At 46.6% G+C, this 15,429-nt stretch overlaps 1 protein-coding gene across 1 annotated transcript in view; it reads left to right on the plus strand.

Moving 5' to 3' along the window:
- Positions 1–13,716, plus strand: part of NHSL2 (NHS like 2) — a 70,839-nt gene extending 57,123 nt beyond the window's left edge. The window contains exons 3-8 of the mRNA XM_042973779.1: positions 316–443; positions 747–942; positions 2,760–2,891; positions 4,084–6,408; positions 7,902–8,034; positions 8,873–13,716. Coding sequence (XP_042829713.1) covers positions 316–443; positions 747–942; positions 2,760–2,891; positions 4,084–6,408; positions 7,902–8,034; positions 8,873–9,197 — 3,239 coding nt within the window. The 3' untranslated portion in view covers positions 9,198–13,716. The remainder of the gene's footprint in view (positions 1–315; positions 444–746; positions 943–2,759; positions 2,892–4,083; positions 6,409–7,901; positions 8,035–8,872) is intronic.
- Positions 13,717–15,429: the final 1,713 nt, after the last annotated feature.

Here is a 15,429-nt window from a genome sequence, read left to right on the forward strand (position 1 = left end):
CAAAAGGTGTCTGCTTCCTGGACCTCTCCTCTAGGTTGAGCACCTAAGGTGGGGGCCATCAAGACACAGGCTTGGTCTCAGAACTGGCACAACTCAATTTCATTGACTCTCTTTTCTCCTTGGCGCTCACAGTCCTGGGAAGTGGGACTTTTTCCATTTCTGAATCCAGAGGCTCAGAAGCCGGAAAATATCCTAGAGAAACAATGCAAGTCAGGCCTGGCAGCTAGAGCAGGAGCCCCAGCTCTCATGGTCCCTTCCCAGCCCAGTGCTTGGCCATGGCCCCCTAGAGTGTGTATCCACTGTGCTATTTTTCAGAAGAATATGAGGAACAGTACTCGGAGGCCAGACTCCTGGGGCAGACCTTCCGCTCTGCTGATGAGGCCCCTGAGCCCACCCTTAGCCCAAGGCCCCAGGCTGGCAGGCGTCTGGAGTTTGTATTGATGGTGAGTTGCCTCTTCCCCCACCTGTGAGAGCCAGCATACAGAGCTCTCTCTGCACTCATTGACAGGGGTCCTCAAGCAGTTTACGTTACCCATCAGAAGCTGCCACTCACCTCTGCCCACCAGCAGAGCTATCCGGAGGCCCTGCTGAGATGGGCTGTACACAGCAGGTGTCTGGCCTGGTAGCCTGTCCACACTTTCCTGCCTCCTAGATGAAGCCTCCGACCACTCTACCTAGACAGCCATCCCATGGCATGGCTCATCTCGTCGGGAGCACACCCTTCCCATCACCTTCTTTCCCAACAGCCTACAAAACGGCAGCTGAGCGAGGATGAGACTACCACCCAGGGTGTGAGGGCCCCTGAGGCCTCCCTGAGCCTGTCTACCACAACCGACAAGCAAGCTGCCTGGAATAGCCCCTTCCCTCTGCCCATCCTAGAGGAGAAACGGTGGCCTCAACCTTGCTCCACGCACTCTGACATTGTGCCCATCAATATCTCTGGTAGAGTTGCTTAGTATCGCTTCCATTTGCTTCCCTCCATGCCAACTACAGACCATCCTCTCCAAATGCACTGGGTGCCAGGGGAGGGAGCGAGACTTTCTTTGCTACTGGCTCACCCTGCACTGTCAAGGTCATGGCTCTCGCCGAGGAACGGAGGCATGCAGAAGAGGGGGCTCTGGCTGCTCTTTCTTCACTCTCTACTGGCACTGCCATACTAACTGAGCCCATCTGGTAGCAAACAAATCTGTCTTAACAGAAAACCCTAAAACCTTGTGAACTTGTGTGCTCTTTGGTTACATCTATGGAAATTTCAAGTTTGTGAGTTCAGTTTGGTTTGGGGAAAGAAAACTTCTTGTGCCAGAAGCCAGATTTGTAGTGCACAGATAGGAGCCAGAGTGGAAGTGCAAGGTCAGTAGTGCTGGTGGTAAAAGGGAGGATCATACCCGGGACACAGAGCAAGGGCCTTGTGATACTTTCAGTAGACATCCGGTCTTCTAGTGAGGTGGGCCTCTTCAACCCACGTGGCAAGTGTTGGAAAATGGAAGTAATAGAAAGAGACCAAGGCAAATGAGGCTCAGCTGGCTGTGACTTTGGGGACATGTGGCACCCTATACCATGCCCATCATTAATTCATGCTCCACACTCCACCAGCTGTAAGTGGAAGAGGAGGAGGGTCAGTCATTTCAGAAGGAGGTAGGGCCAGTGACTGGATGAAATGAAGACCTCCTGACTTAAAGGGACCAGAGGCACCCTGTGAGCCAGCACTAGCCAGTGGTATGCTGGGAAAATCTGATAAAGACAATGAGGACAGGTCTGGCCACATGTGGCAACGTTCCCTAGATATGGGGCCATTCAGAGCCCCTGGCATCCTCTCAGGAAATTAGGGGCAGGAAATAGAGGTTAGAGCCTAGGGAGACGTACCAAGAGGAGTGCGGGCTGAGAAGAGAGACTCACAGAGTAAAGGTGGGCGCTTTGTTTTTAAACTTCCACCTTACTCTCAATGAGGCCAGCCCTGATTTTGCCTGCAGAGCAACTTGGTGGGGGCAGTGGGGAGTGGGGACACATGTAGCCATGGGGCTGAGAGGGGAGGGTTTAGTTAGCCAGCTGCTGAGGGAGAGGCAGTGGGGGGAGCAGCAGGTGTCACCCCACCCCTGCCCCAGCAATTCCCCTGGAGCAAAGACTGTCCCAGTGTTTTAAGAGAAATAGATATCAATCACTATCCAGAGATGAATGTTGATAAAATGTGATCAGATGACTGGAGGACAGGCTATCAGGCTGCTTCCTGGATGCTGGGGGGCAGCAGGGTAGCCTCTTGGAGGCACTGTCCTTACTGGCCCATACAAAGACTTTCTTTGAGAAAAGATTACAATCAAGCAACATCTAGTCTCAACCTGTCTCTCTACACCAGTGATTCTCACCCCAGGCTGTACCTCTGAATAATCAATCACCTGGGGGGTTCAAGAAAATGCTTCTACTTGGGCCCTACAGCCAGAGATTTAAGTGTTCTTGATGGGGTTCAGGTATTAGAGTTTCAAAAGCTGCTCAGTTGATTTTCACACATAGTCACGGTTGAAAACCATGGCCCTCAGCCACCTAAGACTCACCAATGACCCTGGGTATGACCCTACGGAAGCCAACATGTACGCCTTGGGGCTGTGGGTATCCAGAGCCAGATTGGGAGGGAGGAGGATGAAGGGCCACCTGCCTGGACTCTATTCATGCTCATTGCTCCTGCCATCATCCCTTCTCTCCACCTCAGACCACTGTACTGTAAACAGAAACCAGGATGCACCCAAGTGTCTTTATTTTGGCTACAGGGCAGCAGTTTGATAAACATGCAAGTTTGCGACACTCGTTGTTTAACACAGAGACAGCCGTGAACCCCAAATCCACCCTGAGGCGGAGGCGGACCATTATTGGATTCTCTAACTTTTCCCAGCGAGACCAAGGTGACCCCACCACAGCTGATGCCCCAGAACCTTCCCCTTGTTCATTGCCACCAGTCCTGCCACCCAGGGATAATTCAGAGTGTGGGGTGGTGGGGGTGGGGAGGGAGGGCGGTTGGATGACTTAAAAGAAGCCAATGTGGTAATTAAGGACAACCAAGGGCCTTTCGTCAAGGTCATCAACTGAATATGGAGCGCAGGTCTCCCAGGCTAATAAGTTCACTATGTTATTGTTTCCCATTCTAAATGGAATATAGCCAAAGGTGTCAGATTTAGGCAAATAGATAAAGGAGGGAATCATCACTAAAAGCACCATCCTAACAGAGCCACTACTGCTGCTAAACGGAAGCCATCCAAAAAGCACAGACCAGAGAGATGGATGTGAGTCCTGGCCTCTCCACTTATTAACCATGAGGACTTGGCCAACTTACATAACCTCTCTGAGCCTCAGCACCTTTATCTGGAAGTTGGGGCTAATAATACCAACCTGTGAGAATTGTCATGCATATTAGAGTTATTACATATATTCATTCACCTACCATGTGCCTGGTACATAGTAGGTGTTCAACAAATGGTGGCTGCTGTTATAAATTATTATACTACTAGTAGTAGTAACAATTGTTGTTTATGAGAAAAATCTTTGGGGATTTTGGACATCTGAATAGTTTCCTCACATGTGTAGGTCATCTGAAGTCTCTCATGTTGCAAAGCTGAAAAGTGACAGGTGCCAAAAATGTAACCAGACTCTGAACTTTCCAGCTGTGGCATACTCCAGATTCATTGCTGGGGCTGAAAGTCACACAGCGCTGTCCTTTATCAGTTCAAAAGCCTCTGCTCTAATCTCAGGAGAGGTGAGCACTGAGGTCTGTGATGGTTCATGAGCCTGGGGTGAAAGCTTGGGGAAAACCCGAGGTAGTCCCACCTGCCACTTCAGCTCTAAAAGGAATAATCAAAGCTGGCAAGTCTTTGGCAGCCTCCTGGACAATTCAAGGGCAGGCACCCTGTGACTCACTGTGTGGTGATGGGCAAGGACCCAACTTCCCCAGCATCCTCATTTATGGAAAGGAAGAACCAAGGCATCCTGACCAAGCTGTTGGCAAATGCTTCTTGGCAAAAAACTTGGTGCTCCTGTCTCAAGACAGCTGCTGGGGGATCCCTGGCTGCATCGCTAACTTTCTGTGTTTACCTTCTCCAGGTCACAGCAACAGCCCAGCAGGCAGTGTGGCCTGCTCCACCACCTCAGACATCAGGCTCAGTCATTCGGTCCCAGAAGGTGTCCATGGAAGAGTTGCAGTTGGTCAGGAAGTTCATTTCCCAAATCTCCCCTCACCAGTACTGAGGAGTCCTTTGAGTGATCCAGAAGAAACTCTCCAGGTGCGTGGTGGCACACACCCTCCTAGCATGGAGAGCATAGGAATGGTGTATAGCATCCCCAGTTCTTGCAATGGACCAACTGAATCGACATTCTCTGCTTCCTGGAAGGGAGATACTTTTACCTACATGACTCCAAGTGCCACCAGTCAGAGTACTCAAGTCAGTGAAAATGGAAAAAATCCTTCCTCTGGGAATGTTTGGGTGTCTCTGCACACACTGCCACCTCTAGTTCCTAAGGAGGCTGCTACCCTCTTTGTTACTTGTGATAACCCAGCAGGATGCAGTGGGTCAGTTGGCTACTCTGAGCACCCTGCTCAACGAAGGCAGGCAGTGGAACGACCCTCCAAGATTGGCCTTCTCACTAGTGTCACCTCAAGGATGGAGACAGGCCCAGGTGGGGCCAGCAGGTTCCGGGAGCGGTCACTGTCTGTGCCCACAGACTCAGGCACCGCAGAGGTGGACTATGATGAGGAACAGAAGGCTGGTGAAGCCTGTGCCCTGCCTCATGCCAGTACAAGTTCTGAGGGCAGTAACAGTACTGACAACATTGCCTCCCTTCGTGCCCAACAGGAGACCCAGCACAGAAGACAGAGATCCAAGAGTATCTCGCTCAGGAAGGCCAAAAAGAAGCCTTCCCCACCAATGCGCAGCGTCTCACTGGTCAAAGATGAGCCAGTCCTCTTGCCAGAAGGTGGGTCAGCCCTACCCAAGGACCAGAGGCCCAGGAGCCTTTGCCTCTCCTTGGAACACCAAGGACATCACTCATCCCAGCAGGATGCTCAGGGTCACCCAGCTGTGCCAACCTTCAAAGATCCGGAAGGCACACAATTCTCCCACCACTGGTATCTTACTGACTGGAAGTCTGGTGACACCTACCAATCCTTGTCCAGCTCCAGCACTGCCACGGGCACCACAGTCATTGAGTGCACCCAAGTTCAGGGCAGCCCAGAGTCTCTTGCCTCCCCTTCAACGTCCAGAGCCACAACACCTTCCCAGCTCTCCATCGAGGTGGAGGCCAGGGAAGTATCCTCCCCAGGAAGGCCTGCTGGGCTGATGTCACCCTCCAGTGGATACTCCAGCCAGTCAGAGACACCAACACCCACCGTCTCCATGTCCTTGACCCTGGGCCACTTGCCCCCTCCAAGTGGCAGTGTCCGGGTGCGTCCAGTGGTACCTGAGAGGAAGTCATCACTACCCCCGACATCACCAATGGAGAAAATGTCCAAGTCACGGCTGTCGTTTGACCTACCACTGACCTCGTCAACCAACCTGGATCTGTCTGGGATGAGTATCTCCATCCGAAGCAAAACCAAGGTGAGCCGGCATCACTCAGATACAAATTTTGGGGCCAAGCTGGCCCAGAAAACGAGCCCCAACCAGCCAGTTATGCCCATGGTTACTCAGTCTGACTTACGTTCCATTCGCCTGAGGTCAGTCAGCAAGTCTGAGCCAGAAGATGACATCGAGAGCCCTGACTATACTGAGGAAGCAGGAGCAGAAGTCTTCACCTTGCCAGAGAGAAAGATAAAACCTCCCATAGCTGAGAAGCCCCCCGTGGCCCGAAGGCCTCCAAGCTTGGTCCACAAGCCACCATCTGTCCTTGAGGAGTACCCGCTAACTTCGCCTACCTTGGCTATGACCCCCAAGAGCTCCATTCAACACACGAGGCCACTCCCTCCAGATGTCTACACAGTGGTACGGAAACCAAAGTCCTCCAGCCCTGAGGGCAGAAGCCCAGGGGAGTCAACAGCAGCCTCAACTCTTGTTTTCACACCTTTTGCTAGTTCCTCTGGTGCTTTCTTCTCAGGAACACAGCAACCTCCCCAGGGAAGTATGGAGGATGGAGGCCCCAAAGTGAGAGCCCTGCCTGAAAGAATTAGCCTCCAGAGCCAGGAAGAAGCAGAGAAAAAGAAAGGCAAGATACCACCCCCTGTCCCAAAAAAGCCCAGTGTGCTGTACCTGCCTCTCACATCACCCACAGCTCAAGTGGAGGTGTATGGAACCGAACCAAGGCTGTCTCTCAGCCCCATCATCACCCTTCAGGAAGAAGCCAGCTGTCCCCCCACCAGTGACCAACTGCAGTCACCTGGTACAAGGATGACTTCAACACCAGAGGCTGAAGGTGAAAGGGAGGCAAGTCCTCTAGGTTAGTAAACTCCTGCTGGCTTTTCTTTTGAATCCCAGGAAAGATGAGGGTAAGGATGGAGTGCCAGAGACAGAAGCAAATGCCCCCAAATAATTATCCTGAGTCCAGGATAACCAGGTCAGTAGGAGGCATCTCTTGAGGGTTTGGGTTATTCTAAACAGGCCTCACTGCCCTTGGGATTAGGAATGACCCAGGGGTGGATCTCCGAGATCCAGCTTGGGCCAATCTCACCTGGAACCCCTGATACTAACATACTGAAATCAAACTAGTTCTTAGCACCCTAGGACCTTAGTAGCCTATCTACCTAGTCAGGCACACATCCCCTGCCCTAGGAACTATCTCTCTACCTCCCGGTATAGCACTTTTCGCTAGCCACATGGATTTTAGTTTCATGCATGGGACTCAGTACCCTCCCAGGCTGAGTTCAAATGCTATGGAAGGCTTGCAAGCTTCTGAAACAATGGAATATGTTTCTAGCAGCAGCCTTTCTTAGTGCTTTCTGGAAGAAAGGGAGCTCACTTTCTTGGATGCTTTGAGGCTAGCTCTTCCTGGAACAATAAGACTAAACTAGATAATGTTCCTCATAATTTTTCGGGTCTTTTTTGCATGTCTCTTTTTTTGTTTTAATTGTGGCAAAAATACACATAACATAAAATTTATCATCCTAATCATTTTTAATGTACAGTTCAGCGGTGCTCAATACATTCACAGGGCAGTACAACTATGACCTCCCACCATCCACCTCCAGAGCTCTCTTCATCTTGCAAAACTGAAGTCTGTATCCATTGAACAAGAACTCACCATTGTCCCCTCACCCCCATATGCTGGCAACCACTCTTCTATTTTCTGTCTCTATGAATTTGACTCCTCCAGGGACCTCATGTAAGTGGAATCATACAGCATTGGTCTTTTGGTGACTATCTTATTTCACTTAACCTATTGTCCTCCAGATCCATCCATGTTTCTCATCCTTTTTTTGTACCTTTAACACCAAACATCAAAATCTTATGACCTTCCTTAGGCCAAATTTGGACTTCCAACATAAGTTAAATCATAGTGGCTAAAACAAGCAAACAAATCACAGCCACAGGTAATTTTTAGAAGATGCATCATCAAACTCCACAGGCTCCCTCTGAGATTCAGATAGGTCCCACTCCCACCTACTGGTTGAGTCATTGCTTTAGATGAGTCTCTGCTTTTTGATTTTTAAAAATACTGCATTCAAAACAAGAGAATGCTCAGGCAACCTGTTGTATAATGGAAAAGGTGTGAGAACACAGGGACCCATGCTGATCTTCACCACTCACTCCACCTTGGCCAAAACACTAACCTTCTGAACATTGTGTTCCTCTGCAAAACAGAGACATTAAGAGTCTCTGCCCTGCAGCCCTCCCAGAGTTGCTTTGAACATCAAATGAAATACCACAGGAGAATGTGCTTTGTCCTAACTATTGTGGTCGAAGTATTTAATTCCTTCTGGTTCTTATGCCTAGGGAGTTCTACGGAAGCAAGCACTGAAGAAAAAAGTGTAATCAGTGATAAAACAGCCGAATGGATTGCTGAAGAGGACGATGATGTGTTTGTGGCTTCACGCACAACTGAAGATTTGTTTACTGTGATACACAGGTGTAGACCAATTTTCTTAATTCCTATTGTAATTGTCTACCCTTTCTTATACCAAAAGAAAATCTGCTACCTCTAAGCAGCCATTAGAATTGCAACTGGAGCCTAAGTTCAGATACCCACATATGTGAATGCAGCCCTCAGCCTTGCATATGCAATTCACTGACATCTTTGGGTGAAGTGGAGGAGGGGCAGGGAAGGGAAGACCAGGTGCCGGAGTGAGAGGCCCCTCGTCTCCTAGCAACCGCAGGCCTATTGTGGCTCCATCTGCTCTCTCACAGCTCTGTCTACAGACGGAGACATTTAACCCTTCACAGAATTCCTTGTACCAAAAACATCTTATCAAGAAGTGAAATGGGGCAACAAGCCAAGCATCAAAGCAGGAACTTAGGCAAAGTGGGACCGGACCGGGCACCGGTTGTTAGGGTTTCAAAGCAAGGACTTGGTGATGAGAAAAAAATAGAAAGAGCCCAGTCATTAGAGCTGGAGCACCAGTTCAGAACAGGATCAGCTCTCAGACTGTCTTGATCCAGAGTCACTGAGCTACTGGCCTAGACTCCTTAAATGTTTCCTTGGTCCCAGAACCTAGGCAGAACTGAGCCTGCAGGCACAGGCCAAGCGACTCCAGCTGGGGGCATTGAAAGGGGTATAGAGAGAGGAAGCCAGACAAGGGACTCTGAGGACTTAGCAGAGAGAGAGAGAAAGCTGGTAAGTACAACTGCTTGCAAGGCTGCTGCATGGTAGCCCCCACATCATGCCACTGGCATTCATGAAATTATACGAAGCATTTAGGAAATATCTGCCAGGTGAATTCACTTAAAACAAACTTTTTCTTATTTAGGTCCAAAAGAAAGCTGCTTGGCTGGAAAGAGCCTGGTGAGGCCTTTGCTGGCGGCAGCAGACCAAGCTCCCATTCACCAATAAAGAACACAGCTGATTCTCCAATCAGTGAGTCAGCTGCTTCCGCGGGGTCAAGCGGCAGTGCCAACCTAGATGCTGGCAGAAACGATGATTTCAAGGCCTTGCTACAGAAGAAGGGAAGCAAGACAACTCCAAGGTCCCGCCCCTCAGCAGCCGAACTGCTGAAGACCACTAACCCACTGGCTCGGAGAATTATTGCACAATTTTCAAAAGACTGTGAAACTACCGATGACCCCAGTACCTAAGTCCCGAGTTCAGTTAACAGGGTTTAGTTACTAAACTTGAGTAGACAAAGGGGAAGAGAAAGGGTTTTAAAAAGTAATCATGGACATAACAGAAGACCCTACATTTCTTTTACATTAACTCACACTCTGGACAGCAGGAGACAGGTCACTTTATCTAGAACTAAATCATCAGGCACTTTAATCATCTTCAGACCTTTTACATTTTCATACTTACAGTCTTGCCATTACCCAACTACCGATTTTCTCCTTATCTTCCCCCAGTGTTGTGCCCTGAGAAGAAATTCTCAGATGCAAGGGCACATGTACCATCTATTCAATCAATGGCCAGGCTGCTCCATCCCTGACTCCTGTCACTGAGGGGCACAGTGTGAGAGTGGATTGGGGACTGCCAAAACTGGGGATCATAGGGTGCCATTGCTGATTATTCACTTTCCTGGCAAGGCCTTGATGGCCCTGTGTGGAGAAACAAAAAGACTTGGTGCCTCTCCATCCACACTTAAACTCCCCCCACCAGAGAGGTTTGTGGCTGTGCACTTATTTCAGCATGGGGTTGATTGGATGGCTTTTGTCATTCAAAATATGAATGTGAGTCTGTCTTGAAATTCATGCCTTTTTCAGTTTGATTGTCTATGCGGAGATCAGGGTGACGACTTTCAATAAACATGTAGATGACATCCCCCCCCGCCCCCGCCAACTAGGAAAAGTCAGGACTGGGTTGCTTTGGATGAATCAAGTTCAGCCAACAAATGAGGCAGCCATTTGTTCACTCAGATCTATCCAAGGTAACTTGCACATTGTGTCTTGAAATTCTTCAAGTGTCTGTCAACAATGATAGCTAGAATCAGTGCCCAGCTCATGCTGCATTCTAAGAACTCTCGTTTCATTTGCATATAACCTTCATTACAGGAAGTAATTAGCTGAAGGAACAGCATTATCAAAGGCTCAAGGAGGAGAGAAAGTAAGTGTAACTTGTCCACCTCCATTCAGTTTAGATTGTGGTTTGTGGTTCCTTTTGTTTTTGTTTAAAGGAAGTCTTACTCTGTTCCCAAACCAAGAATGTATGGACTAAAAAGAATATATCCAAAACCTAAAAGGCAGCCTTGCAAGTGGCTGTGGCCCATAACACATACACACAAAGGGCTACTTTTTGCCATTTATGTTCCACTGTGTGACTGACTTTACATTAACTATGTTGGGGGAGAGTGTAGGAACTCGGGGGAAATGAGATGCTGACGGAGCCCCCAGAGCAATCATTGTGACTGCTCCCCACACAAGCTTATAGGCACTAACTATTCTTGTCAGTTCAATTTTCTAAGCAGAGCAAGAGAAGTAATTCATTTGATTTTCATGTGTCTGGTTTTGGGGAGGCTGGGGGAGAAAAACAGTCAACGCATTGAACAAAAACTGGCTGACCAATAATGGAGGGTTAATGGTCTACATTCTCGAGAAGGGAAAAGAAAAGTCAAATGAAATTGTAGCCTGATTCCTGGACCCCTTCCTCCTTCAGTGCCACCCCCGCCAACCCAACAGATTCATTGGCCAACATCCTGGATGATGCAGAAACTGCCCCAGAGACAAGCAGAACTTGATTTTGATAGGTCACATCGCTCACCAATGAGAAGCAAGCTCTTAGCTCCACTGCCCACACTCCTGCAGACAGAGCAGCTGAAAAACTACACTGACTGCTGAGAAGACTTGGGCCTCTCATTCACAGGTCTTAAGCCTACGCCCTTGGTTGGTACAGGTCTGAATTCTAGACTTCTAAGTGCAGGCCAGGCTCATCAACTTCTTTGCAATCAGCACTGCCCCCTGACTTAGAGGCCACTTAAAATAATAAACAGTGAGAACCCAGTTGCTTTTGAAAGCATTCAAACTATTTGATTTGAAGGTCCAGATCAAATTTCAGGGGTTTTGCCTGAAATAAAATAGATTCATTCCTGGCCTGAATTTATATCTGAATGCCACGCTTGTCTGCCCCAGACTCAGAATTCCAAAAGACAGAAACATTTTTTCCTCTGCAGGGAAATGAAGGGGTGTTCATGCTTTGGCCTAACAAAAGTGAAAGGCTGCCAGGGCCTTCTCATTGGGAACCACTTTGAACAGCTGAGGTCTGAAGCCAAATAAGAGACTCATATAGTACAGGATGTGTTACTTCTACTGGTTTTTCTGGAAGCTTCTTGTTTGCTACTTCTAGTGGGTTTCACCTTTCTATCCCTGGGTGGTTTTCCCAAAAGATTCTAAAGCTGAATGCCCAGACACTTTTATGTTTTGCTGTTACCTTGAGTCTTGCTTTCCTCTACAATAGTCTGTATACCTGGAATTTTTGTAACATCTTCTGCATCATTACTATGGCCTTCAAATACCCAGTGGTGTTTCCATTAGCACAAGAGGATTTGGGGCAGAGATTTTATGGTCAGAGGTCACATTGAGGGCAAGAAATATTCCTTTAATATTTTGCAACAGGTGGACCTAATCCCAGGCAAACAACCAAACTGTAGAATTTGTTAGTCACTGATGACTATGACACCAAACATCTTTCCTACTCCTAACCCTCAACCTCTCTCATCCCCATGATTATAACACCAACTCTCCCACTGAGGCACAGAGCACAATGTTTGCTGCCCTCTGTACCGACTCTGTTAAGACCAGAGAAGAGAGGCTGACAGCCCCTCCATGTAGGCTTTCAGAGACCTAGTACTGCCACGGTCACTAGTGCAAATAATAACGATCACAATTTTTGAGCATGGAATACAGAAGGGGTTCAAGTAAAATGAAGTTTGCCACAGGAGGTCAGCTTCCAATTCAAGTTGTTTCTATCCTTTTGTTTGCTCTGATTCCAACCGATAGCCACAGGTAGCTCTGCTGGACTAACCTCAGTGTAGTCATGAGTAGAGGGAGTCATCCCCAGGAGAGGTCAATGGGTAGCAAAGAGTGATTTACTCTTGGTGGGTATTCATTACGTATTTGTGGTTCAAATGTCAAGAGTAGACAGCAAGCCATTCTTGGTAAAGCAGGAAGCCTCGCTAGTATCTCCTCTCCTTTGTCTGCCTCATCTCTCACCTAAGCCTCCCACTTGGCCCCAACTTGTCCCTCAGCCCTGACTCCTGTGAACTGCATCCCTAACCTACAGCTTACCCTTTAAGGAGGCAAGACCACAAACAGCGAAATAGTTCGTGTTAGCCTAATGACCTCAAATAGACCAATTGGTCTGAAGGCATCCCCTTGAATGTGCAAAGACTAGAGAAGATTCTATAAAAGCTTACAACAAGCATTTCACTGGACATCCATTTTAAATCTCTAGACAACACAGATCAGATTGTGATCCTGCAGTACCTATCTGAGCAGATGTGTCCGTGCACCTGCCCTCTTCCTGATAAACTATTCCTTAAAAAATTGAGTTTGTGGCCAGTGCTCTTGTTCCTCACCAGTGCAGCCTTCCATCATCACCAAGTCTGTAACACAATAGTAGGCTTTCACTTTAATCTGATTTTCCAGGGCCAGGACTAGAGTGAGGTGAACGAAGCGCCCACTCTCAGGGCCGCACAAGTGCTTTACCCTCGTCTCAGCCCTGCACTTTGCACTCTATGAATATCAGTTTATCTTCTTCCTGTAAGTGTGGTTCCTCTGATAAATCCCTGTTGTTGCACCAAATGTTTTATTGCCATTTCTTTTTTCCATTGCTATAAGCCTTTGTATGCCTATACATCTAAGAATAGACAATATTATCAGAAAACATGGTTGATTTCTAAGCAACCTGCTCCAAGTGGCAAGTTAGCACCCATTTTCAGTAGGGATGCAGACAGAGACAGCCCTTCAGCACAATAGTGAATGAGCTGGAGGTCTGCCATTGGGATGAATCTTCATTCTCCTCTTTCTGCTCCATTTTCCCCAGACCTTGCTTCCCAGCCCCAACTCTCCTGAGTGCCTCCTAGTTTGTTCTCTTTACTAAGAAAAACATGCTCTCAGGAAAGGGATAAAGTCCTTTACTGTAACATCATAAGGCTTAACGCTACCTTTTTTGAGGGTCGCTTGCATTATAACAGGGGAAAAGCCTTAAGCCAAAGGAATTGAAGTTCTGCCTGTAGAATTCTAGGCCTCGATTAGCTGCAAAGTGTATTTTGCACCACCGAAAGGCCAAATTCCCTGAAAGCTAACTCCAGAACATAGAAAATACCTTAATCTCCTGGAATTATTGTATTAAATTGCTGGTGGTTGACTAAATAGTCCTGATACCCCATGCTGTTCTATTGGACAAGGGACCAAGGGACCACATCTACCAAGAGACTCTCAGAAATGGCTACTGAAAGCCACTGAGAAGGCCGAGATCATATTGTACATTAACATTTTTACACAAATGGAATTAATACTAGTCATTTTAGTAAAAGAACACAAGGACTTAGAGTTTGTGAAAATGTGTCCTGTTTGTGAAAGGTGAAACTGATCAATGTCTGATCCATATTGGTCTCTTGGTGGTGGTGGTGGTAATTATTAAACTTGCTAGAGGTACAACTTTACTAAACACAAGCCTCTGCTTCCCCTGCCCTTATTTATGTTTTGTGCTATCACTTCAGCTTGGTGTGAGAAAGACCAGATCTATACCAGAGCATCCAGTCCCTCCAAAGCCTTTGCTCGTATTTTAGCTATAAGTCACCAAGGTATTAGGGATTTAAAATGACAAGAGTGGGAAGAGCTGCCTTAGTCAAAGAGCAGCAAAAATGAAAATTTAAACAATGACATGGAATAAAGTTTTAGAATATTCTGACACATATTTATATAGGAATATGGCAGTAAACAGTTATAGCCAAATATTTGAGGTGCTTTTCATAAGTTTAGCAAAAATTAATTTGCATAAGTAATGGATTGTGTGAAATGGGAATATACATTTGTTCAGTAAAAGCCCAAAATCAAGGCCAGTGGTTCTCAAAGTGTCATCCCAGAAACAGCAGCAGCAGCAGCCCTGGAGTGTGTGTGTGTGTGTGTGTGTGTGTGTGTGTGTATTCCAGTGATGTTACTTCTCCAAGCCCCTGAATCACTATAGCCACAACTGTTCAAATGATTTCAAACTTTCCCACCATTTCTGCTGTCATCACAGTGATTGGTCTCTGGCCAAGTGATGTATATGGTCGTGTTGGTCAGGTATACATTTGTTTCGTGTTAAGAAATTACCAGATTGAATCAACTACTCGCTTAACCTGCAAAACTCTTGATTTGACTTAACCAGCATGTCTGGCCCGTTTTGGATTTAATTTTTTTGAATTCACAAATAGGAAAAAAGGAAAAAAGTGTTATGTTTGGTATTGCCAACCCTTAAATACCTATCTTCACCAAGGTGGCTGTTCTCTAGGAGGGCTCTGATTTTAATATTTTGCCTACATAGTAGAATTTGATATCAACAAATACACCAACAAAATCTGAACTGGAACAACCAATTAACCCCCCTCAGCTTCTTTTCAATGCCAGGCTTTATAGAAACTTATTCCTTTTGTGGTGTTCCGCTTTTTTTTAATGTCCAATTTTACCAAATGTTATGCATGCAAATGCAGCATTGTGCTCACTATATAAGTCACCCCAAACTCATTTTCTCCTCCATATGTGTGGTGGTAAAGAAATATCAATATGTATGTTCTTACCTCTCCTGATTAAATCTGTAAATTACAAATCTTTTCATTAATTTTTAAATGAGATATATTTACTCTGGCTAGTAGTTACAATTTTATTCTTTTTATGATATTTCATTGCTACTCTTTTCTACTGACTCCAAAACTTACTTTGGGGAATATTTTTTATTTCTAGGTTGTTGTATTTATCTTATTTCTATATTTATCTGTAGCCATGGAATGTTAGAAGTGAAAGGGACCAACCTCTCATTTTACACATGAGGCCCAGAAAGGTCAAATAACTTACACAAGGTCACACACACAGTAGCAGGACCTGGCCTCAGTTCCAGATCTCCTGCCTCTGGGGCCAGTGTTTTTTTTTTTCATTTAAAGGGCTGCATTTATAGAAGACCCACAGCTGGCTTCTACATTTATGACACATGGATTTCCCAGGTATTTCAACAAACTAATATATTTTCTTTAAGGGAAACTGCTCAAGATTTCTTTAGTTGAATCCAAGGACAAATCTGATTTTCAATTTAGAAACATTCATTTCCCCTCAAAATTCAGTATATGTTCCCTACTTTGTATATATTTTCCCTAAAAGAAGTTTGAAAAATGAATTTTTATAGATC

This window comes from Panthera tigris, chromosome X, assembly GCF_018350195.1.
Source record: "Panthera tigris isolate Pti1 chromosome X, P.tigris_Pti1_mat1.1, whole genome shotgun sequence".
Lineage (NCBI taxonomy): Eukaryota > Metazoa > Chordata > Mammalia > Carnivora > Felidae > Panthera > Panthera tigris.